Source organism: Lutra lutra, chromosome 17 (genome assembly GCF_902655055.1).
Source record: "Lutra lutra chromosome 17, mLutLut1.2, whole genome shotgun sequence".
NCBI lineage: Eukaryota > Metazoa > Chordata > Mammalia > Carnivora > Mustelidae > Lutra > Lutra lutra.
This window is the reverse complement of record NC_062294.1, coordinates 50,174,089-50,201,909: the sequence shown is the minus strand read 5'-3', so window position 1 is coordinate 50,201,909 and position 27,821 is coordinate 50,174,089. Positions and strand designations below refer to the sequence as shown.

The 27,821-nt window shown below is 55.0% G+C and overlaps 2 protein-coding genes across 3 annotated transcripts; both read left to right on the top strand.

Moving 5' to 3' along the window:
* The first annotated feature begins 8,152 nt into the window (after positions 1-8,152).
* Positions 8,153-15,773, top strand: MYPOP (Myb related transcription factor, partner of profilin). Of its 2 annotated transcripts, XM_047711555.1 has the most exons (3): positions 8,153-8,263; positions 9,008-9,559; positions 14,531-15,773. In XM_047711555.1, exons 2-3 carry the CDS (start codon positions 9,061-9,063, stop codon positions 15,163-15,165), a joined length of 1,134 nt encoding a protein of 377 aa, XP_047567511.1. In that variant the 5' UTR covers positions 8,153-8,263; positions 9,008-9,060; the 3' UTR covers positions 15,166-15,773. The 2 variants fall into 2 exon arrangements, with proteins under 2 accessions (XP_047567511.1, XP_047567510.1); XM_047711554.1 differs by having other exon boundaries at positions 8,170-9,559.
* A 2,955-nt stretch (positions 15,774-18,728) lies between these two features.
* Positions 18,729-21,551, top strand: IRF2BP1 (interferon regulatory factor 2 binding protein 1). Its single transcript, XM_047711553.1, has one exon. The coding sequence runs from the start codon at positions 19,382-19,384 to the stop codon at positions 21,134-21,136; it is 1,755 nt and encodes a 584-aa protein (XP_047567509.1). The 5' UTR covers positions 18,729-19,381; the 3' UTR covers positions 21,137-21,551.
* The last annotated feature ends 6,270 nt before the right edge of the window (positions 21,552-27,821 follow it).

Genomic DNA, 27,821 nt, shown 5'->3' with positions numbered 1-27,821 from the left:
GACACTAAAGAAGTCAAGGGAACAACAGACCCTGAACCCCATCTCCTCCAGCTCCTCGCACCTGTAGAGGTCCGTGCACCTGTGTGCAAGGTTCCCTTACCAGCGGCTTCTCATGACCTCCACACCGGACCGAGACCCAACTCCCCACTCAGCCCAGACCCTCCACGAGTTACCACATCCCGGCTGCATCCCCGGGATGCCCAGGGGAAGGGAGAGGTCTGGGTGACATGCAGGTGTCTGCTGCAGGTTCCGGTTGGGGGTACAGGGTCAGTTAGGACATGGTGAGCATAAAGTCCTCAATCAGTGTTATGAGTTGAATTCTGTCCATCCCCCAAAAAGATATGTTGAAGTCCTAACCCCCAGTACTTCAGAATGGGACCCTCTTTGGACATAGGGTCGTGGGAGATGAAATCAGTTAAGATGAGGTCATATGGGAGTAGGGGGCGCTCTTAACCCAACATGACTGGTGTAATTATAAGCAGAGGGAAGCGGCACCTGGGTGGCTCAGTCGGTTAAGCATCTGCCTTCGGCTCAGGTCATGATCCTGGGGTCCTGGGGTCGAGCCCAGAATCATGGGTCTCCCTGCTCTGCAGAGAGGCTGCTTCCCCCTCTGCCTCCGTCCCTCTCGCCGCTCATGTGCTCTCCTCCTTGGTCTCTCGATCTCTCAAATAAGTAAATAAGCTCTTTAAAAAAAAGACCCAGGGCAGCCAGAGGCCGCAAGAAACAAGGAAGGATCCTCTTCTGGAGCCTTCAGGAGAGCAACATTGCCGCAGCTTGGTTTCAGGATTTCTAGCCGCCAGAACTGGGTGAGTATATTGGTATTGTTTTAAGACACCCACTTTGTGGTATTGTGACAGCTGCCTTTGGAAACTGAGGCAGGCATCCCTGAGAAACTAATACACGGGGCATCCCGGGGAGGCATCCAGAATGCTCTTTACACATGGGGGCGGGGGGGCTGGGTTGAGAGGGGAGCTGGGTCTAAATCAGCTCGTGAGAAGGCTGGAGACAGGGAGCCGTGGGCGGAAGTGAGGCTTAGGGAGCTCTGCACGTATGGGTAAGTTGAGGCAGGACGCAAGCAGGCTGGCATCTTCCCGCACCTCCCCCGCCCCCATGAACACAGAGGCAAGGCAGGTAGGCAGATGGATAGCTCATGAGGCAGCCTCTTGGGCTCAGATCAGGCAGACAAGGGGCTGGGTGGGCTGGGAGGGCCACCAGAAATGTCTGCGCAAGGGTGTTGTGGGGCCACTCTGCTCCTTCTTTAACAGAACAGAGGAGGAGACAGAGGCCGCCCTCCATGCAGAGAAGCGAATGCTTGGAAGTGACCTCCTCCCTCCAGATCCACTCTGGGCTTAGGAGCGGCCATTCTGCACCCACTTAGTGCTGGGGAAGGAAAATCAGATCTACTCAAGATTGATCTAGAAGCCCACAGAGTTCCCACTGTGTCCCCAAAGCTTGCAAGCCTAAGACTGAATCCCTGAACCTCAGCTTCCCACTGTGCGCAGTTGTGTGGGTCTTGAAAAATGAATCTGTGCATCTGCGGAGGTCCAAGTGTCCTGGTGAGGCGTGCCTAGAAGTTAAAGCTGATTTCCACTGTTGACCAGAATCGGGGCCATTCTAGAGGATTTTTTCTTTTTCTTTTTTTTTTTTTTTTTGAAGATTTTATTTATTTATTTTACAGAGAGAGAGAGCATGCACAAGCAGGGGGAGCAGCAGAGGAAGAAGAAGTAGGCTTCCCACTGAGCAGGGAGCCTGATATGGGGCTGGATCCCAGGACCCCAGGATCATGACCTGAGCCAAAGGCAGATGCTTAACCCACTGAGCCACCCAGGCATCCCCATTCTGGAGGATTTCTTACGAAGCAGAGGAAAAGGTAGGTCCATTAACTAACGTCTTTTTAACTTTAATCTGTATTGGGCACGCCAAGAGTTTCACTTTTTAGGTTTCTCATCCTGTTGCTTTCTGTCTTTCAGTCTGTCCTTTTGGTATCCTCCCTCCCTTCCTCTCTTTATCTTTCTTTTCTTCCCTCTCCTCTCCCACCATTCCTTCCTTCCCTCTCCTAGTCATTCTGACAAATGCGAACTTTTCTCCCAGATTCCACCCTCACCATGTACCACTACCAATGAAATACCTGCTTAGATGTTTCATCACGTCCGAAACAGAAATCCTGTCTACTCTACCCTCAGAATACACCCAGAATCTGACCATCTCCCCCCAGCCCACTACTACCTACCTGATCCCCACCACAACTTCTCACCAGGACTGAGGCAGTCACCTCCTCGCTGGTGTCCCTGCTTGTGCTCTTGGCCTCCTACAGTATATTTCAAAACCCAACAAAAGTGATCCCATTAAAACACAAGTCTACTCGTGCTCCTCCTCAGCTCAGAGCCCTCCTGTGGTCCCTGTCTCCCTAAGTAAAAGCCCAAGTTGTGGCCTCTCTCTCTGACCTCTTCTCCCACCCGCTCTTTCCTTGCTGCTCCTTGAATGCTCCAGGAACATTCCTGCCTCAGGGCCTTTGCACCTACCCTTCCCCTCCTTGGATTGCCCTTGCCCCAGATAGCCACGTGGCTTCCTTCCTTGCTTCCTATAGTTCTTTGCTTATATGTAACCTTCTCTGTGAGGCCTTCCCATCCTCACACTCTTGATCTTTCTTACCCTGTTCTCCTTCTCTTTCCTCCTTAAGGCCTCCCACCATCTAGCATACTTTACTGTTTATTTATTGATTATGTCTGTGGTTACGGTGGTCATTTTGATGTGTCAGCTTGGTGAGGCTACAGTCCCCAGTATTAAAGCACTAATCCTGGTGTCACCATGAAAGTATTCTGTAGATGCGATTTAAAGTCTATATTTAGTTCACTTTAAGTAAGGAAGATTATCCTGGATAATCGGGGTGGGCCTGATCCAATTAGTTGACAGGTTTAAAGAACAGAGCTGAGACTTCCTCTCCTAAATTCCCATTGCTTTCACTTTTCATGGTAAACCACAATGAGAAGTTCATTTTGCATCTTGATTCAACACACACACACACACACACACACACACACACACACACACACAGACTCGGCACACACTCAGGACAAAAGATTCACAAAATAATGATCTTAGTAATATTAACAGAACAATTATTACCTACCAGGAGCTACTCAGTTACTTGATTCCTATTGAAACGTCACAGTTCAATGAGGTAGATTCTGGGGTCAATCCCTACTTTTCCTCTCCAGAAAGAAGAGGTACTGTGCTGTACTTCATATAACACAGTCCGATTTTTTCCGATTTTGTTTTATTTCATGTCTTTAACGCTTGTCACAACCCATTAAGTATTTTTCAGGACCCAAAGTTAAGCCTTAGAAAGACTTCCCTGATCTGCCCCCATCCCAGGCCCTTGCTCTCTAACCTCCTATACCCACACCTGCAGAGCTCCACATGCCTCACCTCTGCCCATGGCTCCCTGTCTTCAGCCTTTTCATGAGCTCCAGACCTGATTTAGATGCAACTCCCCCCAACTCAGTCTTCTGTGGGGCCACAAGCATCCCGGATGCCTCCTGTGGGTGCCCAGCATGTGAGTTTTCCCCTGGTTGTCATAACCAACGGCCACAAACCAGTGACTTAACATACAAAGGTACTATCCCGGTTCTGGAGGCTACAGATCCAAAATCAAGGTGTTGGCTCTAGGGAGGATCCTTCCTTGCCACTTGCAGCCTCTGGCTGCCCCGGCCCTCCCTTGGTCAATCTCTGTCTCTGTCTTCCCTCTGTGTACCTCTTTTCCTCTTCCTGTAAGGACACCAGTCATGTTGGGTTAAGAGAGCCCCCTACTCCCGTATGACCTCATCTTAACTGATTCCATCTCCAATGACCCTATGTCCAAAGAAGGTCACATTCTGAAGTCTTAGAGGTTAGGACTTCAACATATCTTTTTTTGCGGGGGGGAATTCAACCCATAATACTTATTGAGCGCCTTATACTTACCATGTCCTAACTGACTCCATACAACTGGAACCTGGATCAGAATACTTGCTGTCACCTAGAGGGCTCCCCTGTCCTCCCCAGACTGACAGTCACACGCCCTGTACATACTACCTCTCAAATGTCTTCATTTGTCTCTGCCTAGTCTCCCCCATCCCTCTTCCTCTTCTGTCCCAGATTTCTCCTTTGAGTCTAGCCAGTAATCTTCCCCCTTCCCATCTATTGTCTATACAACAGTGGGGCAGGGAGGCCAGGTGTCTTTCTAAAGCACAAATCAGACCCTGTCCTTCCTTGCTCAGAACCCACTGCCCGTAGGATTGTATTCAAGCTCCTTAATGTTGCCCATAAGGTCCAGCATGAGCTGCCCCTGACCCCTGGACCCCTACCCATCATGGGGCACATGGTAGGACCTCATACAAAACCAGGCCTGGTGAAAGTCGCCTTGTTACCCACTGTGAACCTGCACACACTCAGAGTAATGTAATTAGAGAAAAACCCAACTCACTTCAATTTCAAAGCCAATGACCTTGAATGATTGGGTCTATTTGTCTACATTTCCCTGGCCACTCATTCACTATCTCAGGGATTTCTCCTGTGTCTTCCCTAACCTCAGGATCTTTCTCTCACCTCAGACCCTGCTTCCTACTCTCCTGAGACAACCTAAGGAACAGAAGAGAACATTCATATGTTCCTAACATCACATCTTGTCTCCTGCCTGCCTCCGTGTCCTCCCCATCCCGCTGTTTTCTGTAGTTAAACAGCTCTTGACCCTTAGGCCACCCTCTACTCCTGCCCTGGGTCCCACTTACTGTGTCTATTCAAGGACATGGCTCCAGACACTGTCCCCTCCCTCATCGGCACCATCAATCTCCCCTCTTCTGAATTATCGTGAATCGGCACACAACATACTATTACAACTCTTATCTTAAATAGGACTCCAGGACTTCTTCCAGATACACCCCTTTGCTGGGCAAGAAAGGACCATCTACACTGGCTCTCTCCAAGTCCTCTCAATCAATCAATCAATCAATCAATCTTTTTTTTTTAAGGTTTTTCTTTTTTTTTAAGGTTTTATTTATCTATTTGTGAGAGAGAGAGAGAGAGAGAATGCGTGGGGGAAGGGGTGGAGGCAGAGGGAGAAGCAGACTCCCCAAAGAGCAGGGAACCAGACAGAGGGATGTTGGGCTTGATCCCAGGACCCTGGGATCATGACCTGAGCAGAAGGCAGATGCTTAACGAACTGAGTCACACAGGCACTCTAATAAGCCCTCTCCTGAACCCATCCAATCAGACTACTGCCTCCAAGACATCACTAAAACTGCCCTCTTCAAGATTACTAATGACTTTCATATTGCTGGTCCCAATGGTCAGTTCTCAGGTTCACTGGACTTGGCCTCTAGGCAGCATTTGGCCTCATTAATTCTTCCTTCATCCTTGATTTGCCCCCTGCACTTGGCCTCCAGGACAGCAGACAGCCCTGGTTCTCCTCTCATTTCACTGAATGCACCTGCTCAACCTCCTTTGCCGATGTCAGCCGTCTACCCTGGAGTGCCCCAGCCCCAGACTGTCATCTACAGTTGCTCCCTCTTTAACCTTGCCTATTCTTAGGGATCTACATGTCATTTAATCACTGACAACTCCTAAAGTTATAGCTCAAACCTGAACCTCTCCCCTGAAGTCCAGTCTCAAATATCCAATTGCCTGACATTGGTACTTGGTGGAGTAAAGGGCACCTCAGGTTTGGGCAAACTTGAACTCTTTAAGATTTTATTTATTTATTTGTCAGAGAGAAAGAGAGAGCGCACAAGCAGGGGGAGAGGCAGACAGAGAGAGAAGCGGGTTCCCCAATGAGCAGGGAGCCCAATGTGGGACTCGATCCCAGGACTCAGGATCACGACCTGAGCTGAAGGCAGACACTTAACTGACTGAGCCACCCAGGCAGCCCTTCCCGCCCTTTTAAAAAATATTTTATTTATTTATTAGAAAGAGAGAGAAATCACATGAGCAGGGGGAGCACAGAGGGAGAAGCAGACTCCCTGCGGAACTCCATCTAGGGACTCCAGGTTCCTCACCTGAGCGGAAGGTAGCTCAACCACCTGAGCCACCTAGGGAACCCTAAACTTGAACTCTGGATCCCCTTGCAGCCCTGCCCTTCTTTGCTTCTGGTAGCTCCAACCTTCCTTGCTTTGGACAAAGATGTTGGGGTCATCCTGAACTTTCTTTCTCGAAGTTTCTGTACCCCGTTATCTTCATTTCACCTCCACAGCTAATACCCTGACTGGAATCACCACCTGTCTCCTGAACCACCTCTCTCCACAACTCAAGGGGCACCCAGCTTCCACCCTGGCTTCCTAAACCCAGTTCTCCAGAGGAATCCTCCTAAAACCAGAATGGTCGGATCATGCCCTTCCTTTGCACAGGGGCCCTCCTGTGACTCTCACTCATGTAAAGGCCAGCCTCCTTACAGGGATCCATGAGACCTGTGCCATCTACTTCCCTTCCTTCCCTCCTCACTGGCCTCCTCCACGGTCCTGGAACACAGGAGGCAGTGTCCTGCTTCTCGCTGCACTTGCTCCCTCACCTCTTTTGTGTGTCTACTCAAATGTCATCTTCTCAGGGAGGGCTCCCCTAACCACCTTATTTTTTTAAAGATTTTATTTACTTATTTGACAGAGACAGAGGGAGAGAGGGAACATATCAAAGGGAGTGGGAGGAGGAGAAGCAGGCTTCCCGCAGGGCAAGGAGCCCCAATGCAGGGCTGGATCCCAGGACCCCAGGATCATGACCTGAGCCAAAGGCAGGTGCTTAACCGACTGAGCCACCCAGGCGCCCCACCCCATCTTATTTTAAAATTACAAACATACACATGAGCACCATACCCCCCAACCCCGTTTCCTACCTCCATTTTTTCCCATAATACTCATCACCTCCTCACTTAGGTATCTTATTTTGCATATTAACTGTTACTCCCGACTAAAATGTGAGCTCCATAAAGGTATAGATTTTTGTCTTTTGTATTCACTGCACTTGGAACCAAGGTGCTTAATAACTATTTGTTGACTAGATGAATGAAATACCGATTCTTTTTTTTTTAAAGATTTTATTTATTTATTTGACAGACAGAGATCACAAGTAGGCAGAGAGGCAGGCAGAGAGAGAGAGAGGAGGAAGCAGAGAGCCCGATGCGGGGCTCGATCCCAGCCAGGCTCGATCCCAGCCAGGCTCGATCCCAGCCAGGCTCGATCCCAGCCAGGCTCGATCCCAGCCAGGCTCGATCCCAGGACCCTGGGATCATGACCTGAGCCGAAGGCAGAGGCTTTAACCCACTGAGCCACCCAGGCGCCCCTGAAATACCGATTCTTGAATGACCTTGAGAACTCCTGCAGGATGCAAAACAAATTTCTCGGCCGGACTTAACTCCATCATGCTTTCTTCCAGCTCACACAACCCGTGTTCTAGATTCACTCCTGCCTCCGCGCATTTGCTTAAAGTCATACCTGCGCCAGGATCACCCTCCCCACTCGCCAGACTCTCCCTCTAAATTCTCCCTCCCCGTGCCATGACGTCAGTGTGTGGACAGGGGGCCCCCCCAGGCACGGTTGGAAGGTTGACGGGTTGCCATGGTTACTGCACCCGCCTGAGGTGGAATATCCCCAGGGTGCCCCGCCCCAACGGTTGGCGGATCCAGAGCAGCTCCGCGCTGGGGCAGGTTTGAGCCGGCGGCAATCAGGTTTTCGTACGCCCCCACCCCACCCACACAGTTGTCATGGAAACGGAGCGCTCGCCTCCAGCGCCGTCTCCCTCCCCACTCTCCTAGGAAAAGGCACCCAAGCAGGGTAAGAGCGCTGGGTTAGGCAGGAAGACTGTCAGAAAGGCGAGGACGGCGCTCGATCTCAGCGATCTCTCCATCATTTCTCCCACCACCTCCGAGGACTGCTACGCCTGCGCGGGGACAGAGCCCCGGGTACCAAAGCTAGCGGGAGAGCCAGGGACGCGCATGCGTACACAGACTTTTCCGCGTACGCCGCTGAGGCATCAAGAAGCTCCGCGACCTAACGCCTGCGCATCTAAGCTCCGCTCGAGGAGGCCGGAGGAAGGCAATTCTGCGCTTGCGCCGTGGGAGGGGCGTGAAACTCTAGCGGTAAGGGCGTTGGGGGCTGACTGGCGCTAGGTGCGCCTGCGCTGTGGCTCTCGGGGCGGCCGGGGGCGGGGCCCAGAGGGGGAAGAGAGAGGAGGGGGGAGGAAAGAGGCCGCAGAAGCCCGAGCCTTGACCGACGGGCAGGCGGGGGCTGCGGCGGCGCCGGTGAGTGACCCGCGGCCGGACTCGGTCCCTACCCTCCATGACCCTCACTCTTCCTGGAGTCCCCCACCGCCTCCGTTGTCCCCTCTTACTCCCGGACCGCATTACCCCCAGAGCTCCTCTTAATTCCTGGCAATCCCCAGAGCCCCCACAATCCCCGCAGACCCTAATCCCTCGTATTTTATAGTCCCAGCTCCTTCACTGTCCTAACAGCCCCCAGCTCACCGTTGTTCCCGGGCATCCCTTCTGAGGACCCCTTCTCAGACCGTTCTTACGTCCTATTGCCCCGGAACCCCCAGAGCGCTCCTCTGCTCCAGATCCCCCCTTCCTGCTGCATCTCTCCTTCAGCATCTCCTTACCCCCATCACCCCCATGCTTCTTCGACCCCGAGACACCCCCATTCTCCCTCCATTTCGCATCTTCCTATGCCCCCATTCTCCTCTAACTCCTGCAGACACCCCCTCTTTCGCTTTTCCTCATTTCCCTCCACCCCTCCAGACCCTCCCCCAATTTCCGCCAACTCCTCGGCGTGGCACTTTGCACCGCGCGAGGCACCAGGGAAGCGCCCAGCGGGTGTCAGCTATTATTAGGCACTCTGAATGTCCCGCGTGGCCCGTCGCCCCCAGCCACGCTTCACTCCAACCTCTGGCCCCGGGGACAGAGGAGGCGGTGTCGGGGCGGCCGGGGTGGGGCGGGCGGCGCGCGGACGCCGAGCCCCCGCCAGCGCCGTGCGCCCTGTGCCTGCAGCGCCGGCGCCCCCCCATGCGCCAAGCGGCCGGACGGCGGCGTCGGGGGGCGCCATGGCCTCGGCGGCGGCGGGCGAAGCGGAAGAGACCACCCGGCTGCGCAAGCCGCGCTTCTCGTTCGAGGAGAACCAGATCTTGATCCGCGAGGTGCGCGCCCACTACCCGCAGCTCTATGGCGCGCAAAGCCGTCGGGTGAGCGTGGCTGAGCGGCGGCGTGTGTGGGACGGCATCGCCGCCAAGATCAACGGCATCACCAGCTGGAAGCGCACCGGCCAGGAGGTCCAAAAGCGCTGGAATGACTTCAAGCGCCGCACCAAGGAGAAGCTGGCCCGAGTGCCGCACTCCACGCAGGGCGCCGGGCCTGCCGCCGAGGACGCCTTCTCCGCGGAGGAGGAGACCATTTTTGCCATCCTGGGGCCGGGCGTGGCGGGGCCAGGAGCTGGTGCAGGGGCCGAGCAGACCTCTGGGGCCGCTTCCTCACAGCCGCCAGCCCCAAGTGCCGGCGCCCAACGCCACGTGTTGTCTGAGGACCGCAGGGAAGACCGACGGGCAGGTGAGTTCATCCAGCCTCACCGTAGCCAGAGCAGATGGTCACCAAGTCAGGTGTGTTCTGGGCACTGTTCCGAACCCTCTCCGTGGCTCATCACAACCTCCCTTACAACCCTGTGAGGTGGGTGCTGTGATTATGCCCATTTTAAATCTGGGGAAACTGAGGCTCAGAAAAGTGAAGTGACTCACCCAAAGTCCCACAGCTCATGACTGTCAGAGTCAGGAACAGAACCCAGACCTAGGAGGCCTGGCTCCAGAGTCCACACCTGGGATTATCAGCACACACACAAGAATTCATTGAAGGCAATGTAAGGTGGTGACAATGGAGACAGGCTATCTGGGCTCCTGTCACAACTTTGCCACTCAGCTGTGTCATTTTGGGTAAGTTCCTGTGGCTCAGTTTCCACCTCTGTAAAATGGGGTTGAAAAAAATAGTCCCCACCTCAAAAGCTTGCTGCAAAGATTAAAGGAGTTAATACGTGTAAATTGCTTAATACATCTCCTGGACACTCACTTTTAGCTCTTGATAGGATTATCAGTGCTGGAAGGTAGGAACTATTTTACAATTTTATAAATCAGAGACTCAGGTTTGGTAACTTTCCCAAGGTCATGCCATGAGTAGGGCAGGTGTGCAGAGCAGAGTGCACAGACGCCCACTTAGCCTCAACTTTGGGTTATTCTTTCTCCTACAGCTATTTACCGAACACCTACCCTATGCTGGGCAGTGTTGGGGAAACAGTGGTGACTGAGACATCCCCAGCCCTGCCCTCCTGGGGCTGAGCTGTGGGAGTGTGGAAGGGGCACGTGACCCAGGCTGGGAGGTCAAGGAAGGCTTCCTGGAGGAGGCCACATCAGAGGCACAGAGCAAGAATGAGGAGCTGAAGAAGTGTTCCTGGTAGAAGGAACAGCATGTACAGTGGCTTTGAGACAAGAAGGCTTAGCCTGTTTAGAAACTGAGAAGTTTCCAAGTTAAGGGAATGGGAAAGTAAAAAGACTGAAGAAAGGAAATGTTTTGAGATGGGGTCGGAGAGGTCAGCAAAGGCCAGACCAGGTAGTGCCTTTCAGGCTGAGGTGAGGAATTCCATCCTAAGTGCTAGAAGGAGTCACTGGAAGGTTTTGAGGAAGGGAAGGATGTGGAAGTGATCAAACAAGTTCAGGATAATGTGACTCAGAGAGGTTTGTTCACCTACCCAAGGTCACACAGCAAGTAAGTAGTAGCACTGGGTCTCAAATACAGGTTGTGTCCAATTCATAGCGCATGCACTTAACCACTGGGCTAGATTGCCTGGCAATCACAGCAACAATTAATATTGACTGGGAGTTAATGGGTATGCCAGAATTAGATCACATGCGGTGTGTAAGTGAAGGTCATCACTTTGGACTTTATCTTCAGGGCACTGGGGAGGCCTGAAAGCGTCCTCGGCAGGAGAGAGACACAATTGCTTGGGACCCTTGTTCTCAATAGAAATCTCAAACCCCATTGTTTCTGTGAAATGCCCACGTTGAACCAGAGCAGAGATGGCAAACTTATTTTTCCAAGAGTTGCACAACTATTTTATTCATTCATTAAGTCAGCATATATTTATTGAGCACCTCTTTTGAGGCAGGCACAGTGATAGATGCTGGGAATACTGTGGAGAGAAAGACAATGGAGCTGGCTTTCCAGTTATTGGAGACAAACCAGAACAAGTAGCCCCCAAACAGATCATACACCAAGAGGTGATAAGAACTAAGGAGAAAAATAAAGCACATTAAAAGCATAGTGAGTGGGGCGCCTGGGTGGCTCAGTGGGTTAAGCCGCTGCCTTCGGCTCGGGTCGTGATCTCAGGGTCCTGGGATCGAGTCCCACATTGGGCTCTCTGCTCAGCAAGAAGCCTGCTTCCCTCTCTCTCTCTCTGCCTTCCTCTCCATCTGCTTGTGATCTCTCTCTGTCAAATAAATAAATAAAATCTTTAAAAATAAATAAATAAAAGCATAGTGAGTGATGGAAGGGGCCCGGTAGTCAGGGAGGGCATCCCAGAGAAGGTGGAATCTGAGCAGAGACCGGAATAGAATAAGTGAGTCAGTCGGATATCTGGGAGAACAGCACTTCAGCTAGAAGAAGCCACACATGCAAAGGCCCTGGGGCAGCGATGGGCTAAAGCACCCTTGATTGGGACCTCATATGGAGATTAGCCACTGTGTAAACTCATAAAAGAGGAACTGCTCTGACTGCAGGACTGGAACAGGGTCTGGGGCAGCCTGAGGCATCTCTGTTGACACTAGAGGGAGACCTAAGGATAATTTCCCTCGGACCTAATATTTGAAAAATAAATAAATAAATAAAATAACAGTAACGGCATTGAAGATGGCCTCATTCCTGTGCCTGGGGTGATTCAGCTAATCCCCTTGATGGCCCTCAGGGAGATGTTCTGTTAATTGGGTCACTTGGTCCTTTGCCCCCACACACACCTATTTACAGGTGGGGAAACTAAGGCCCAAAGTTTGCAGATAAATGATTTTAAATCTTGTGGTGGCCCTTCTATGATCTCTGTGGACATGACAGCTGGGCAACTTTCTGTCGTTCAGTAGACTAGAAGAGCGGTATTTCAGAGTGGCAACAGTGCCCACACCCCTCATGACGGGGACTCAATACCCTTGGGCCCAGAGCCCTGTCCAAGGAGTAGTTAAAAGCATGGGTTCCATCTGGGTTCAAATCCCTCTTCTCCCATTCACCAGCACTGTGATATCTCTCTGGGCCTCAGGTCTCCTCATCTGTAAAATGGGCAAATAATAACAGCACCTACCCCCAGAGAATGGCTAAGAGGACACATTGCAAGAACATAGGAGGAAAGGTTAGCTGCTTCACCCTGGGGCCGAGCCAGCAAAGAGTCTAACAAGCATTAGCGCTGGTTATCACCTCTCTCCCCGCCTCCCCCTGCCTGGCTGGCCCAGGGAGGCTGGTGCCCCAGCATTTAAGGCTTGAGGTGGTGGGCTGTTGCTGGGACAAGAGAGTAGGGAGATCTGATCTGGCCTTGGAGCAGGAGGCAGGCTTCCCCAAGGAAAGAGTCTCTGAGCTGGCCAAGGGGCCGTGCAAGGGGTGGGGTACTCCTGGTGGAGGGAACTGCATGTTCCTTGGCTGGCCCTGAGCCAAGGAAGAGGGACAGAAAGGGTAAAAGCTGAGGCCTTGCAGGCTTTGGGAGGGGCTGGCCTGTGTCTCCTGTGGGTGCTGGGAAGCCGTGGGAGGGTTGCGGCAAGGACCTGGGGCCCAGGGCCCCAGTCAGGGCTAACTCCCTGGAAGCCACAGTTCTTTTTTCATTAAAGAAAAAATTTTGTGCTGGACATTGTTCTAGGCGCTGGGTAAACAGCGGTGAACATAACAAAGCCCTGCCTGATGGAGCTGACATCAGGAGGAGGAGACAACAAACACAGAACGACCCCATGCCAGGTGGAGATAAGTGGTATAAAAGAAATCAGGTAGGGTTAGGAGAGAGAAAAGGACAGAGACGGGAGCCACTGTAGATAGCAGGTCACAGAGGGTCTTCCCAAGGAGGCCATATTTAAGCAGAGATGCCAAGGGAGGGAGCCAGCTAGGTGTCTGGGGAAAGAGCTTTCCAGGCCAAGGAACAGCAAGTGCAAAGGCCCTGAGGCAGGGGCAGATCTGCTGTGTTTGTGGACCACCAATAAGAAGGCCAATGCAGCTGGAGCCTCCTGAATGAGATACAAAGGGGAAGAGTACAGATGAGGTCAGGGAGGTAGTGGGGCAAATTGTGGAGACCCTTTGGCGGTGGGGGGGGGCAAGGGTTTTGATTTTATGTGAGAGATGAGAGCCCCAGGCAGCTTTTGAGCAGAGAAAGACCACATGTGACTTGTGTTGTTTACACATCTTGATTGAGATAAAATTCCCATACTGTATAGCTCCCCCCATTTAAAGTGGACAATGCAGGAGCTTTTAGCGCATTCCTGGAGTTGTACAACCGTTCACTACCATCAATTTGAGAACATTTTCATCACTCTGAAAAGAAACCCCCGCACCTCTTAGCCATCACCCCCCGCTCTGGGCAGCTCCAAGCGACCACTCATCTACTCTTTGTCTCTTGTAGACTTGCCTCTTTGGGACATTTCATATAAACGGATCAGAAACCAGGTGGTCCTCTGTGGGTAGCATAAATGACATGTTATTTTGGTGGGACCTCAACCGTCCAAGTGGGACATGCCGGGTGGTTGAACCAGGAGGGGCTGTGGAGGTAGAGGAGGGCAGAACAAACAGGTTGGATGTTGAAAATAGTCTGAAGGCAGAGCCAGTGACATTTGCACACAGAAGGTGTCTTGGGGGAGAAGAGAAGTGAAAGTGTTGGCCCAGGGTGGCAGGAAAGACAGAGGGGCCATCAGCCCATGGGGAGAGGCGGGATGGGGGAGGACCAGGAGCTCAGCTTTGGGCCAGAGAGTGTGAGCCATTGCTAGGTGATGGAGGGGGCACGCAAGGACACAACTGGAGGAGAAGTTTCCAGCGGGGCTGGGAAACCTGGGAGCCTCTGTTGGCAGACTCTGTTCAAGTTCATGAGCATGAATGAAATCTCAGGTGAGAGGAGCCAGGAATAGAAGGCAACAGGCTTGGGTTTGAACTGGTACAGACCACAGCTGAAATAGAACTCCTCCCACCTGATTGGACAGAGCCCAGCAATGCGGCCTGAGAGGTGTACGATGGGGGAGTGGGGGTGGGGCGGGGGGTTCCAGAGTGTTCAGAGCCTTCTAGAATGTTGGTTCTGCCTGGCTCCGCAGGGGACCTCCAGGACCCCGGTTCCACTAAGGCCGGCATCGGCCTTCAGGTGGTTGTTAAATACGTTTGACTCTATCCCCTTTGTTCTCCTCCAAGGCACGATCTGACTCGGGTTTTGGAAAGATGGCTCTGGGACCAGGATGTGTGGGAAGTGGAAAGGGGAAATCAAGACAGCATGGGGGAGTCACCATCACCTACCTCTCTCTCTCTCCACAGATACACCAGCCCACAGCAAGGGGGGCTCCAGCAGCCCTGAGCAGTGGGCCCGGCCCTCCTGCAGTCCCCAGGAAGGGGGCTGCCCGCCACCCAAGGAGCGTGAGTCCCCGCCCCCTCCAGTCCTGCAGACGGTCCAGCTGCCCCGTTTGGCCTTGTCTCCACCGCCCCCAGCCCCTCCTCCACTGCCACCACCCACGCCCTCGGCCCCAGACCCCTCCCTGGACTTCCTGCGGGCTCAGCAGGAGACTGCCAACGCCATCCGGGAGCTGGCTGGCACCCTTCAGCAGGGACTGGCCAAACTGAGTGAGGCCCTCAGCGCCCTACTGCCCCTTCTGCCGGGAACCGCAGTGGACAGGCTGCCCCCACCCCCGCCCCCACCCCCACCCCCAGCCCCCAGGCCTCTCCTGCCCCCTCCTACCCCCAAAGCCGAGATCACTCCGGAGCCAGTGTCCGTGGTAGCTGCTGTGGTGGACGGAGCGGTGGTCGCAGCCAGGGGGGTGATCATCGCCCCTAGGAGCGAGGAGGGGGTCCCCCGGCCACCCCCAGCCCCGCTTCCTCCCCACGACTCACCCCCACACAAGAGGAGGAAAGGTTTCCCTACACGGAAGAGGAGGGGGCGTTGGAAATCTCCGTGAAATCTGCCGTTCGGTTTGAGCTCCTCTCGCTCCTCCTGGCTGCACCTCCTCCCCCCAGCTTAGCCCAGTGGAGGAGGGCGATGCATCTTCCCCATCTCAGCTGCCCCCGGGCTCCCCTGCTGCAGGGGCACGAGCACCCCACTCCCTCTACTAGTTAGTGCCTGATTCTCAGGGGACCTCACTGATGGGTGCCCCGGCCCTTTCTCCAGTACAGCGCTGTCTGCCTGGCTGCTTCCCCAAACCCTAACTTCTAAGCCATGGATTTTACCTTATTGCCCTTCGTGGGTTGCGGAGGGAATCCCTCGGGTCTGCACATACCCCCTTCCCTAACAACTCCTGGTCTTGACTTGAAGAGAATTGACCCGAAGGGGCCTCCTCGCTTCCCGGATCCAGACTTTGGAGGGGCTGGGAGTCTCGAGACAGATCAGAATATGGATGACAAAGGATACAGCAGTCTGTACCCTAGGGAGAGGGGGGTGGAGTTCTCACTGGGGAGGTACAGGTTGGGCCCTTTGCCTCCCATTGCGCTCTCTGACCTCCAGAGCTCAACCCCCTCCTTTCTCCTCAGTGGTGACAAGATGCGAATAAACTTATTTTTAATACAACTACTTTGGGCTCTGAGACAGGCCTGGGGGTTTCTGCACTTACACCTGCCCCCACTCCTCTGTGGACAGGGGATGTCCCGTTGAACTTGGAGGCTGGTGGTTTTCCAGTCCCCCCCACCCCGCCTTTTCCCCTTTCTTTCCTTAAACCCATCAAATCCTGTGTTCAAATCTTATTCCTACTTACCCATCCTTCAGAAATTAACCTAAGTGTCCTCTCCTCCAGGGGAACTTTCTGGATTTCCTCCTCCAGGCTAGAATGGGCCTGCCTAGATTTTTTTCTAGCGTCCTGTGGTCCCTAAATGAGCACATGCCTTTATCTCTTTAAAGCTGGTCCCCCCCATTCACCCACCCTTCCCCAGTTTCATGAAGGCAAGAGCCGGTTTTTGGGTTTTTGGTTTTTGGTTTTTTTTTTACTCCTAAACCTGCTGCAAAGCGTAGTCGCAAAGTGGCTAATAATCACCATGTCCCCATCTGATTCAGTCAGACGGGGCCCAACCCCTGGCACTACCCTGGCCAGCTGTGTGGTTCTTCTTTTTCCTCATCTGTAAAATGGGTATAAAAAATGGAGGGGTCCACAAGAGCTCCATTCTGTTTTCATCCTTCAGGTCTCAGCTCAAATACCACCTCCTCAGTAAAGTCTTTCCTGGCACTTCCTCTCACCCAGCATTAGGGGAAAAACATAGTTAAATACTACTTGAGTAAGTATTGAGACATCTGCCTCCCATCACCGGGATGAGCCCCGTCAGGGGAAGGCCTGAGTCTAGCTAGATCAGTGCTGTGTTCTCAGCATCGCCCAGCACAGGAGGAGAGTTAATGAGCAGCTTAAAAACAGTCTCCATGTGTGGTGCTCCTTTTCTGGGCCAGGCACCATGCTAAACATTTATATGCATGTTTTCATTTTAACTTGAGGCTGCCCAGTGAAATGCAGACTCTAGTCGGGGGGGTCTATGTTTTTTTTCCTGAGTTTAGAGACTTACACTAAACTTGTCAGGGGCCAATCGCAATTCAGCTGACCTGAAGCTGGACCCCAGCCAGAACTCTAGACCTCACCCCCCGCAACTAGTTTTTACTGAAGAATTGCTTAAAGGCAATTTTCGGTGATATGTGAATGGCTGCTTTTACTTTTTAAGATTTTATGTATTTATTTGAGAGCCAGTACAGGCTGGGTGAGGGGTAGAGGGAGAAGCAGGCTCCCTGCTGAGCAAGGAGCCTGATGTGGCTCCTTGATCCCAAGGATCATGACCTGACCCAAAGGCAGACGCTTAAACAACTGAGCCACCCATGTCCATATGGATGGCCTTTTTAATAGCTCTTACGTGGTATTAAACGATTAAAATGTAGCTAGTTCCCCCCAAAAAACCTGCACTTCTGCCCATAATACAGACATACCGCGTTTTATTGTGCTTTCCTTTAAGATGCTGCATTTTTTCCCCCTCCAAGTTGAAGGTTTGTGGCAACCCTACATCAAGCAAGTCTGTCGGGGCCATTTTTCCAGCAGTTGCTCATTTTGTGTATCTGTGTCCCATTTTGGTAATTCGTGCAGTATTTCCAACTTTTGCATTATTATTACATTTGCTATGGCGCTCTGGGATCACTGACCTCAGAGCTCAGATGATGGTTAGCATTTTTTAGCAATAAAATATTTTTAAATTCAAGCCTATACATTGTTTCTTTGGACATGGTAGCATAGTGTAAACTTTTAGATACATTGGAAAAACCAAAAAGTTCATTTGACTTGTTCTATTGTGATATTTGCTTTATTGCTAGGTTTGCTGTATTGGGGTAGTCTGGAAAGAGCCCACAGTATTTCCGAGGTATGCCTGTATTGCTTAGGATGAGGCAAAAGTAGATAGTCTTTTTTTTTCTCTCTCTCTCTCTCTTTCTTCTTCTTCTTCTTCTTCTTCTTCTTTTTTTTTTTTTTTTTGTTAAGGGAGTCAATTTCCAGAAAATAATACAGATGTTAAGCGAAATTGTGAAGCTGACAGCGGTGTTTGGATAACAAAATCAGCAGCTAGGATTGCACCGGGATGTGGGAGAGGGAGTAGTCCGATTAGTTTGAAAGCCACTAATGAATGCAAGTCTGACAAGTCATTCAAATATTTTTGAGTTATCACGGACCCAGGCTTAAGAGAGAGGAAGAGGGTGATGGGAGTTAGAACCTGGAGACTTGTCCCTCCCTCCCTCCCTCCTCTTCCAGCTTGACTCGCACTGTTCCCGATGCTGGGAAGAAATCCCTCCCCGGGGGCGGGATGGGGTGGGGGTATCCCCAAAGCCTGGTTGGTCCGATCAGGTAGTAAGCACTGGAGGTTGGAGAAAAACTACTCCCTACAACTCTTGCTGACCATCCTCGGCCTCCCTCCCTTCCCCCAAATTAGCGGTCAGTAGAGGGTGAGGATTCCCTTAACGCAGTGCTCCCCCAAAAACCTAAAACCCCCAGACATTGAGCCGGGTGTAGGAGACAGCGGCAATCTGGAAGGCCTCCCCCCGCCTCCCAGGCAGCGGAAGTGCGTCAGTTTGTCCTCCCGGCAGAGCAGTTTGGGAATTGTAGTGAAGTGGCAGTGGGGAGCTGGGGAGAAACACAGTGTAACCCTTTGTAGACCAGAGCGCGCCGGCAGAGATGGAACAGAGTTCGAGAGCGTTGGACCACTCTCTTTAATAGATGAGGCAACTGTGGCAGAGGCCTGGAGCAGAGGCGTTCGTTCTTCCTCTTTCTCCGGCTGCTTCCGGCCCCATGATACGCAACATTGGAGGCAAACGGGGTGCCAAGCAGAACCCTCCCTCTCCCAGTTGCCAGCTTTCCGTCCCCTACCCTGAAACCATCCAATCAGGGCCTCTCCTCCCCGCCCCAGGAGCTGCTGCGTCCTTAACCAGACATTGGCCCACCTTTGATGGGCGGGGAATTGAGCCTCAGAAAGAGCAAGACTTTTGCCTAAAGCTGCACAGCAAGTCAGAACAGAAACTAGACGCCCGGAATCATGTCCATTTCCTACCATTTCTGAATCCATGATAGCTGTGACCATTCATAACTCATCCCCGCCCCCAAGCCCTGTGCCCGAGCTTCTCCGAGCGCGTGGAACTCTCTGCCTCGCCGAGATGAATCGTAGGGTTCGCGCGTCGGAGAGGCTACCAGCCCAGCTCTCCGCCGCCAGCCGTCCCCTTTAAGAATCGGGCCCGGCGGGACTACGTTTCCCAGAAGGCTTTGCCGGCGCGTTATGTAACTTTCCCTGCGAAGCGGCCTCTGGGGCAGAAGGAGGTGGAGGCGGCGGCGGCCGTTGCAGCGGCGGCGGCGGCGGCGGGATCGGCGGGAGCCCGAGGCGGCGGCGCCCGCGGCCCATTCCGGGGCCCGAGCTGTGCGCCTCGGCCCGGAGACCAGACCGGGCAGGGGCGCCGAAGTGCCTCTAACAGGCTTTTCAAGGAGGCGGGAGTGAGGAAAAAGGCTTAGGGCCCAGGGGGCGGGGAAGGGGGGCCGGGCCTGGATCGGCGGGGAGGCCGAGTCGGAGGCCTGACTGTGGATTGCGCGGTCCCGGAGACACGAATCGAACGTCTGCGGCGCGGATCGAACGTCGGCGGCGGGTGGAACGCCGGGGCTCAGCGGCGCGCGCGCGGGGGTCATGGCGTCCGTGGCGGCGTCCCGCCGCCAGTGGTGCTACCTGTGCGACCTGCCCAAGATGCCGTGGGCCATGGTGTGGGACTTCAGCGAGGCAGTGTGTCGCGGCTGCGTGAACTTCGAGGGTGCGGATCGCATCGAGCTGCTCATCGACGCTGCCCGCCAACTCAAGCGCAGCCACGTGCTCCCCGAGGGCCGCTCTCCCGGGCCCCCCGCCCTCAAGCACCCGACCACTAAGGACCTGGCTGCGGCCTCTGCCCAGGGGCCTCAGTTACCGCCTCCACAGGCCCAGCCCCAGCCGTCAGGAACAGGCGGTGGTATCTCTGGCCCGGACCGCTATGACAGAGCCACATCGTCGGGCCGCCTCCCCCTGCCCTCTCCCGCCCTGGAGTACACCCTGGGGTCTCGCCTGGCTAATGGGCTGGGCCGCGAGGAGGCCGTGGCGGAGGGGGCGCGGAGGGCCCTGCTTGGCTCCATGCCCAGCTTGGTGCCCCCCGGGCTGCTGGCAGCTGCGGTATCTGGCCTGGGAAGCCGAGGCCTGACGCTGGCACCCGGCTTGAGTCCTGCCCGTCCGGCTTTTGGCTCCGATTTCGAGAAGGAGAAGCAGCAGAGGAATGCGGACTGTCTGGCAGAACTGAACGAGGCCATGCGTGGCCGGGCGGAGGAGTGGCACGGGCGCCCCAAAGCTGTGCGGGAACAGCTGCTGGCATTGTCGGCCTGTGCCCCCTTCAATGTCCGCTTCAAGAAGGATCATGGGCTGGTGGGACGGGTGTTCGCTTTTGATGCTACTGCCCGCCCGCCGGGCTATGAGTTCGAGCTGAAGCTTTTTACCGAATACCCCTGTGGCTCTGGCAACGTGTATGCAGGAGTCCTGGCCGTGGCTCGCCAGATGTTTCATGATGCCCTGAGGGAGCCGGGCAAGGCTCTGGCCTCATCAGGCTTCAAGTACCTCGAATATGAACGGAGGCACGGCTCAGGGGAATGGCGCCAGCTGGGGGAGTTGCTAACCGACGGTGTCCGCAGTTTCCGAGAGCCAGCTCCCGCAGAGGCCCTGCCCCAGCAGTATCCAGAGGCAGCCCCTGCAGCTCTCTGTGGTCCACCCCCGCGAGCCCCGTCCCGGAACCTGGCGCCCACGCCACGCCGTCGCAAGGCATCCCCCGAGCCCGAGGGTGAGGCGGCTGGGAAGATGACCACCGAGGAACAGCAGCAGCGGCACTGGGTAGCCCCGGGTGGCCCGTACTCCGCCGACGCCCCTGGGGTGCCCTCACCCATCGCCGCCCTGAAGAACGTGGCGGAGGCCCTGGGCCACTCCCCCAAGGACCCTGGCGGGGGTGGGGGCCCTGTGCGTGCCGGGGGTGCCAGCCCCGCAGCCTCGTCCACAGCCCAGCCTCCTGCCCAGCATCGTCTTGTGGCCCGCAACGGTGAGGCGGAAGTCAGCCCCACCGCAGGGGCAGAAGCTGTTAGCGGGGGTGGTGGCGGCACCGGGGCGACCCCTGGGGCACCCCTGTGCTGTACCCTGTGCCGGGAGCGGCTGGAAGATACCCACTTCGTCCAGTGCCCCTCAGTGCCCGGACACAAGTTCTGTTTTCCCTGCTCACGGGAATTCATCAAGGCACAGGGCCCTGCTGGGGAGGTGTACTGCCCCAGTGGAGACAAGTGCCCCCTGGTGGGCTCCTCTGTCCCCTGGGCCTTCATGCAGGGCGAGATCGCCACTATCCTTGCTGGAGACATCAAGGTTAAGAAAGAACGGGACCCCTAGGCCACCACTGCCACCAGTCTACTGCCTCCCACCCCTTTGCTACCCACCGCTGCTGCGGATAAATTATTCCCTCCCCCGCCCAGCCCAGTGCTACCCCCACTTGTGTACATACCCCCTTCCTCATCCCAGATGAGTCCCCTGGGGTAGATGCATTGAGGGTGGGGGGAGAAAGCTTGTGGCTTCTGTTCGAGGGGCTGTGTGGGGTCCCTTGGCCCCTCCAGTTTTCCTCTCCCCTCCTTGGCTTGGCTTTGCTGCTGCTTGTAGTTGGGGGAGAGGTGCCCCCCTCCTCCTTGAGAAGGGGCCTCCTGAAATCTCGCTCTTTATAAACCAAGCAAAAGCATTTTATTGCCCCCCTTCTCCCGCCCCCTTTTCCTCCTTCAATAAACCGAAAGATGGGGTTTTTTTTTTCCTTCTTGGTCCTAGTTGTGTGAGATGCTGCGCCCCCTCTGGGACCGAACTGATCCCTGCAGGAAAGGACTTTGCGTTGTAGCCTCCAGGTGGCGCCCTTCCTTCAGGCGGGCCGTTGGCTGTTTTTAGGCATGCCGGCCATTCCTCAAGCGTTCTAGCCGTCTGCCCGTTTTCCAGATGACAGAACTGAGGCTCAGCCAGAGCCAAGCTCGGGAAGGAGGTTTCCCTTCTGGTCCAGCCCCTGTGTCTACCCAAGATGTGGGGGACTCAGCGCCCTCGAGGGGAGGGGAAGGAGGCATCAGGAGGCTTCCAAGAAGGGATGGGCAGTGAGTTCTTGCTCAGAAGGCAGAACATTAAAGCTGCATTTCTTAGAGGGACTGCCCTACAAGAGAGGAAATTCACCTCCATGGGGTACACTAACAGAATCCCTGGAAACAAGGTGACTGCTTCCTGCCTCTGGTGGTGCCCTGAACTGCCCTCCTCGCGTCCATCTAGGGAGACCAGTCTCAACGGTGGCCATCTAGGACACCAGGACTGGCAGGGTAAAAGGCACAGCCCCCGCGGCCGCCTCTGATGTGTGCGGCCTTGTCCCGCACCTGTCCCGATGGGCTGATCATTAACCAGGACTTCCTGCTCTCTGGCGTCAAGGGGCGGGACCTGAGCAGGCTGCGGCAAAGCAGGGGTTAAGGGGAGGGGGCTGCCCCAAGGGCTCAGCCCCCACCACTGCGGTCTCCCTCTGCTACCCCAAAGTGGAGGTTGCGGAGAAGGGGGAATGTGGGGTGCCATGGCAAATGGATGGAAAGATGGGGAGTGAGCCGCAGCACTGTCCTGAGACTCCAGGTTGCCCCAGATCTCAGAAACCTAGGTGTTTTGTTACCTAAATCTGGAAGACCCTAAAGTCTTGGCCCATCTTCTCAGCTATACACGTGTCCCACACCTATCTTGCAGACCCACATGCCTCAAATCCCAAATATCAGAGACCCCCGGGGACTTTGGGTCTGGAGGACCTGCCACTCTTAAACCCCCAATTCTTGGGCTGGGGAGGGGAGGGGTCCCATCCCCTCCTCCACCCCCCCACCCCCGGCATCAGGTCTCAGGTGTTCTGTCACCCCTGGTACTGCCAGCCTGAGCCCTGGGCAGGGCTGGGAAAACCACCCCTGATTAAATATACCAGGCGATAAGCCTGGGGCAAGGGAGACGCTGGATGGGGCTCCAGGCCTGGCAGCCCATCCTGAGGCTAGCCTGTGACCTCCCTTCCCCCAGCTCTGCAATCCCCTCCCCCCCCCATACCACTGGGTAGTTCCCCTTTCCCCTCCTCCATCCCCAGGACAAGACGCCTCCAGACAGTGGGGTCCCCCGTGAGGGCTGAAGAGCTGCGGAGGACACCTGGTCCTTTAAGAACAGCTGGTGGGGGGGGTGGGCAGAGGAGTCACCCCCAGCCTGGCCGGTGTGTATTCTAGATAGAGGTTGAGTTAACCATTAACAGAGCAGACAGCCTGACCGGTGTGGGTGTGAGGGGCTGGCTCAGTCCCCTTTCCTACCACCCCACCACCACCGTGCCAGGGTGGGGCCAGAGTGGAGGGCTTCTGGATTGATGGGGGTGATCAATGAGTAGGTGAAGAGACTTCCAGAAAGGAGAAATGGAGAGATGGGAAACAACAGAGGTGGAGAGGGAGGTAGAAAGAGACCAGCTCACTGGAAGAAGACAGAGACCCAGAGAGAGGGGCAAGAGAGCTCAGAGACCCACTGAGATGGGGGAGATGAGGTAGACACAGAGAGACCGACAGACATTCAGAAAAGACTTAAGTAGAGAAATTCCCAGATATGTTCAGAGAGACTGAGATACACAGATGACATGCCAAGAATAGGGACCTTGAAGGAGGGAGAGAGAAGAGATGGAAATTCAGAGAGAGAGGACTTGAGAGGGGGAGAAAGGTGGAGAGACTTAAATCAGGGAAAGGTATAGGTTTGAACTAGAGTTAAGACCTCTTCAAACTCAAGTTCTATGAGACTGAAGGAGAGAATGGAGATCTGTAAAGAAAGGCAAGGCTGGGTTTCTCTTGATCGCTTGGTCCCCAAGACAAGGCCTGGTTCATTCCCACTTGTCCTACACACGTCTCAGCTGAGCTGACACCTCCTCCAGGAAGGCCTCCTTAACCTCCCAGGCTGCATCAGTTGCCATTTCTGGGCTCTCACAGACCCTGCACATTCTGTATCATCATTGGGGAATGGACTGTCAGCCCCACGAGGGCAGGGCCAAGGCTGTCTCAGTGACCACTACGAACCTGGCATTACCTAGCACAGAGTTTAAAGGGTGGATAGATTAATGTGCTCCTTTCCTTTAAGAAATATTTATTCAGCATCCTCTGTGGGACAAGCAGTGTGCTGGGTGCAATGGACAGAGCAGGGAGCAGAATGCAGCCCTTCCTCTCACGGAGCTGACATTTGGGTAGGAGAGACAGATCCATAAAATGTGACAGCCATGGAACGGTAAGTCCTAAGAAAAAAGAGTAAACCAGGGGAAGTGGCTAGAGAGTGACGGAGGTTGCTGCTGTAAAGAAGGAGGTAGAGAAGGGTTTGCTGAGGAGCAGACAGAAAACTAAAAGAAATGAGGGAGTAAGCCAGAAGAAATCCGGGGCAATGGCACATGCAAAGGAACTGAGGCGGGAGCCTGCTTAGTTTGTTCCAGAAGCAGCCAGGTGGCCAGTGCCAGTGTAGCAAAGAGGAGGGGTGTGAGAATGAGGTCAGACTGGCTGGCTCGGTCGGCAGAGTGTGCGACTTTTGATATCAGGGTGGTAGGTTCGAGTCCCATGTTGGGTGTAGAGATGACTTAAAAAGAAGATTAAAAAAAAAAAAGAATGAGGTCAGAGTGATGGTGGGGGAGACTTGGGGGCCCCGTAGGCCATGATAAGGCTTCAGATTCTATTTTCATGAGGACGGATGGAGGGTTTCAAGCACTGGGTAAAGAGACGGAGGAAATGAGACAGAAGTGGCCCAGAATCAGCCGGGATGGACAGCATCTCATTGCTCTGTGTCTGGGGCTTTGCGGACAGCCTCGCACATATGCCCAACAACAGTATGCAGTGTGGGGACAAGTGAATAAGCCCCAGGCCAACAGAGAAGAAGTCAGAATGACATTAGATGGGTGGACAGACTCCCAGGCAAAAGCCAGGTGAGGACCCGGGGACGCCCAGGGACAACAGACGCAGACAGCAGACAGCAGCTGGCTGAGAAGTCCCATTTCTTCCCCACCCAGAAAGCTTCCCCAGAGCTGGAAAAGTCCCCAGGCCCCCCTGCCCGCCTCGCCCGTGGCGTGCCCACTCACACCTCAGGCAAAGGAAGCTGGCAGGCCCCACAGGAACCTTTCTGTGGGGCAGGGGGGAGTGGAGGCGGGCGGGTGGCAGGGACGAAGGGAGAGGAGTGGCGGGCAGGCAGGCAGCGGGCAGCGGCTATACAAAGGCCCCAGTGTCTGCCCCTCCTGCCCCCGGGTACAGATATAAATAATATGTACATCTACATTTATATATATACCAGCGGGCTGGGGAGCAGGGGGTGGGGGCCACACACTTCCCTAAGGGCCCGGGGATGGCAGAAGTCTGATCCTGCAGGGGGCTGGGGGTGCTCCGAGACACACGGAGAGTGGCCAAGCCTGACAGACGCAGGCTGAGAGGGACACAGGGAATGAAGGGAAGAGAGAGAAACTTAAAAAGCACGAAAGAGCTCCAGAAAGACGGGCAGACAGAGACCCAGAGTCAGACCAGGAAGAGGGGGAAATGACACTTCACTGAGCGAGAACAGAGAAGGGGGGAGGTAGAGGGACAGTGACAGAATGGAGACGAGGGTCATTCCAGAGAAAGGCAAAGCTGCAGAGTAACTCAGGAGAGAGGAGGTAAGGACAGAAAGGAACAGAGAGAGGCCAGGAGACACCCAAAAAGAGAGAGAGAAAGAGAAGCAGATGGACAAACAGGGCCGGGCCAGGGCTGGGGGCTCTGGGATGCTTGTGACCGTGGCGGAGGGGTGGGCCAGAGCACGCCTCCAGTGTGGGGGCAGCACCTGCGGGGGCTTTGGGGCACAGCCCAGTCCGGGGCAGGCTGAGGGGCAGGGAGCAGAGGGGAGGGAGGTGGCCCTTGGGTTCCGGATCTCAGTGTTTACCTGTGGCAGGCATTGCAAACAGGCACCCAGCCTGGCCCATGGCAGGCGAGGGTGGGCCGGGCTGGGCCCCCGCCCTGGCACCAGTGGGCCCGACACGCCCACCTGTGGCCTGGGCGGTGAGTAACACATACGGTGACACTGGGTAGCTGGTGACACATAGGGGAACAGACATGGTGACAAACAGGGACAGATATAGGCAGACCCAGAGTGACAGAGACATAAACAGACCCACCGAACCCGGGGACAGAGTCACCGGAACAGAGCCAGTGACAGACACACACCAAGGACAGACATCAGGCTACGAGGACAGGCCAACAGGAGGCAAGGCACAGAGATCCAAGGACAAAACACAAACAGTGACAGAGAGGACACAGTGACAGACTGGCAGATGCAACACACACGGATACGAGGACCAGAGACACATCACGGGTAACACAGAAGACTGTGGCCCTGGGATCCCAACACACTGACACCAAGCTAGATGTGTGACAACCAGTGACATGGACACACACTCAGACACACTTGTAACCCTCACCCGCCCAGGACTGCTGGCTTCTCCTGGGAATGCTTCTCTCCTCCTGGAACAGGTCATGGCGGGGAATGGGGCTGACTCTGAGAGAGGGCTTAGGACCCCAGGGCCCCACGGTGCGGTCACCGCTCTCATTTTCCCCAAACACCATGGTGGTTAAGGGCACTGACTCTGGGCCAGACTGCCCGGGGTTCAAGTCCTTGGTCCCTCCCCCCCCACCCCCGCTCCAACACTATCCCTGTGATTTGACAAGTAGCTTTACCTCATCCTGCCTCAGTTTCACCAATAATAAAATGGGGGGGGGCGGGAAGGATTGGGTCAATCTTTTCTATCAAGTGCTCACACAATGCCAGACAGAGGATAAGCCCTAAAAGCCACTATTAGCATTTCTCTTTCCAGCATTGTTATCACATGCCTTCTGATGTCATGGGACCTCTGTCCACAGCTAGGACGCTACCTTGGCCCTCTGTTTCTCCACCCGTGGGCCCCTCCCTTGGACCATGTCTCCTCAGGCCCGCCAGGCTCTGTCCAGCTTCACCCAACCCAAGGCCGGCTTCTCTGTGTCCCCATGGCTATCCCTCCATTCACGATCCCTGGCACCCTCATGTCTGTCCATGCGCCCCACGTCTGACCGTGGTACTTTTCCACGCTGGACATCAGCCGGCTGTCCCTGGGGTGGGGGGTGACACCTGCCCACGCCAGCCGAGCTGGTGGCCACCAGACACCCTGACGGATGGCCCCACCCTCCCTCCAGGACCCTACAACAACACCCGCCCCTCCGGCCACCTGAGGTCCCTACTGGGGCGGCCTGAGGCCCAAGCCTGGGGACAGGAAGCCCCAGGCCTGGCTGCCCTGAAAGCCTCTTTCAGCCTGGGCCTCCTCCCGCCACCACCGGCTCCTCCTGCAGAATAATATTTGGGCTGTTGGCCGGGGGGCGGGGGCCAGATCCGGAGGCCGCCTGGGAGAAGCCAGAAACCGCAGGGCTTCCTGCCTCAGGCCGGCCGACTCAGGGAGAGACCCCCAGGCCCGAGGGAGGGGGGCAGGCGCCCGGGGAGACTGAGGGCCTTTCTCTCGGCCCCAGTTGTTTTTTCCAGGAACCAGGAGGAATTCCCCGGCCTGCCCAGGACAGCGAGGCCGGTGGGATGGCTGACGGCTGACAGGGAGCCAGCAAGGCAGGGGGCGGGGGGGGGGGGGGTGGCGGTGACACGCAGCCGGCAGGGCGGGCACCCGGACAGAAATAGAGGGCCTGGCCTTCGAAGTGGCAGGTAGAGGCAGAAACTCTGGGAGCTGGAGAACAGAGAAGGAGGAGCAAGGCCAGACATCCAACGTAGTTAGGGTGAGGGGGGAGGGAGAACCCAGAAGGGAGTCACAGTCCCCAAGTAGGGGACAGAGACATTCAGAGCCCAGATAGGGGACAGAGACATTCAGAGCCCAGAGACAGGAGGAAAGGATAGAGTCAACACAAGGGAGTGAATGAGAGAGAAAGCCCAAGGCGGACCGTGTAAGAGGTAGGCTACAGAGGATGAGCAAAGGTTTTCAAAAAAGCCAGGAGGAGACAAAAGCTCAGAGAGAGGACTAAGGACAGAGTGTCCCAGA

Bases quoted from the DNA above. Each gene is read 5' to 3' on its own strand.
- MYPOP (XM_047711554.1), top strand. From the start codon at position 8,860: ATGTCCCGCGTGGCCCGTCGCCCCCAGCCACGCTTCACTCCAACCTCT. The intron at 9,560-14,530 runs GTGAGTTCATCC...CTCTCTCCACAG, and splicing joins CAGGGAAGACCGACGGGCAG to ATACACCAGCCCACAGCAAG.
- IRF2BP1 (XM_047711553.1), top strand. From the start codon at position 19,382: ATGGCGTCCGTGGCGGCGTCCCGCCGCCAGTGGTGCTACCTGTGCGAC.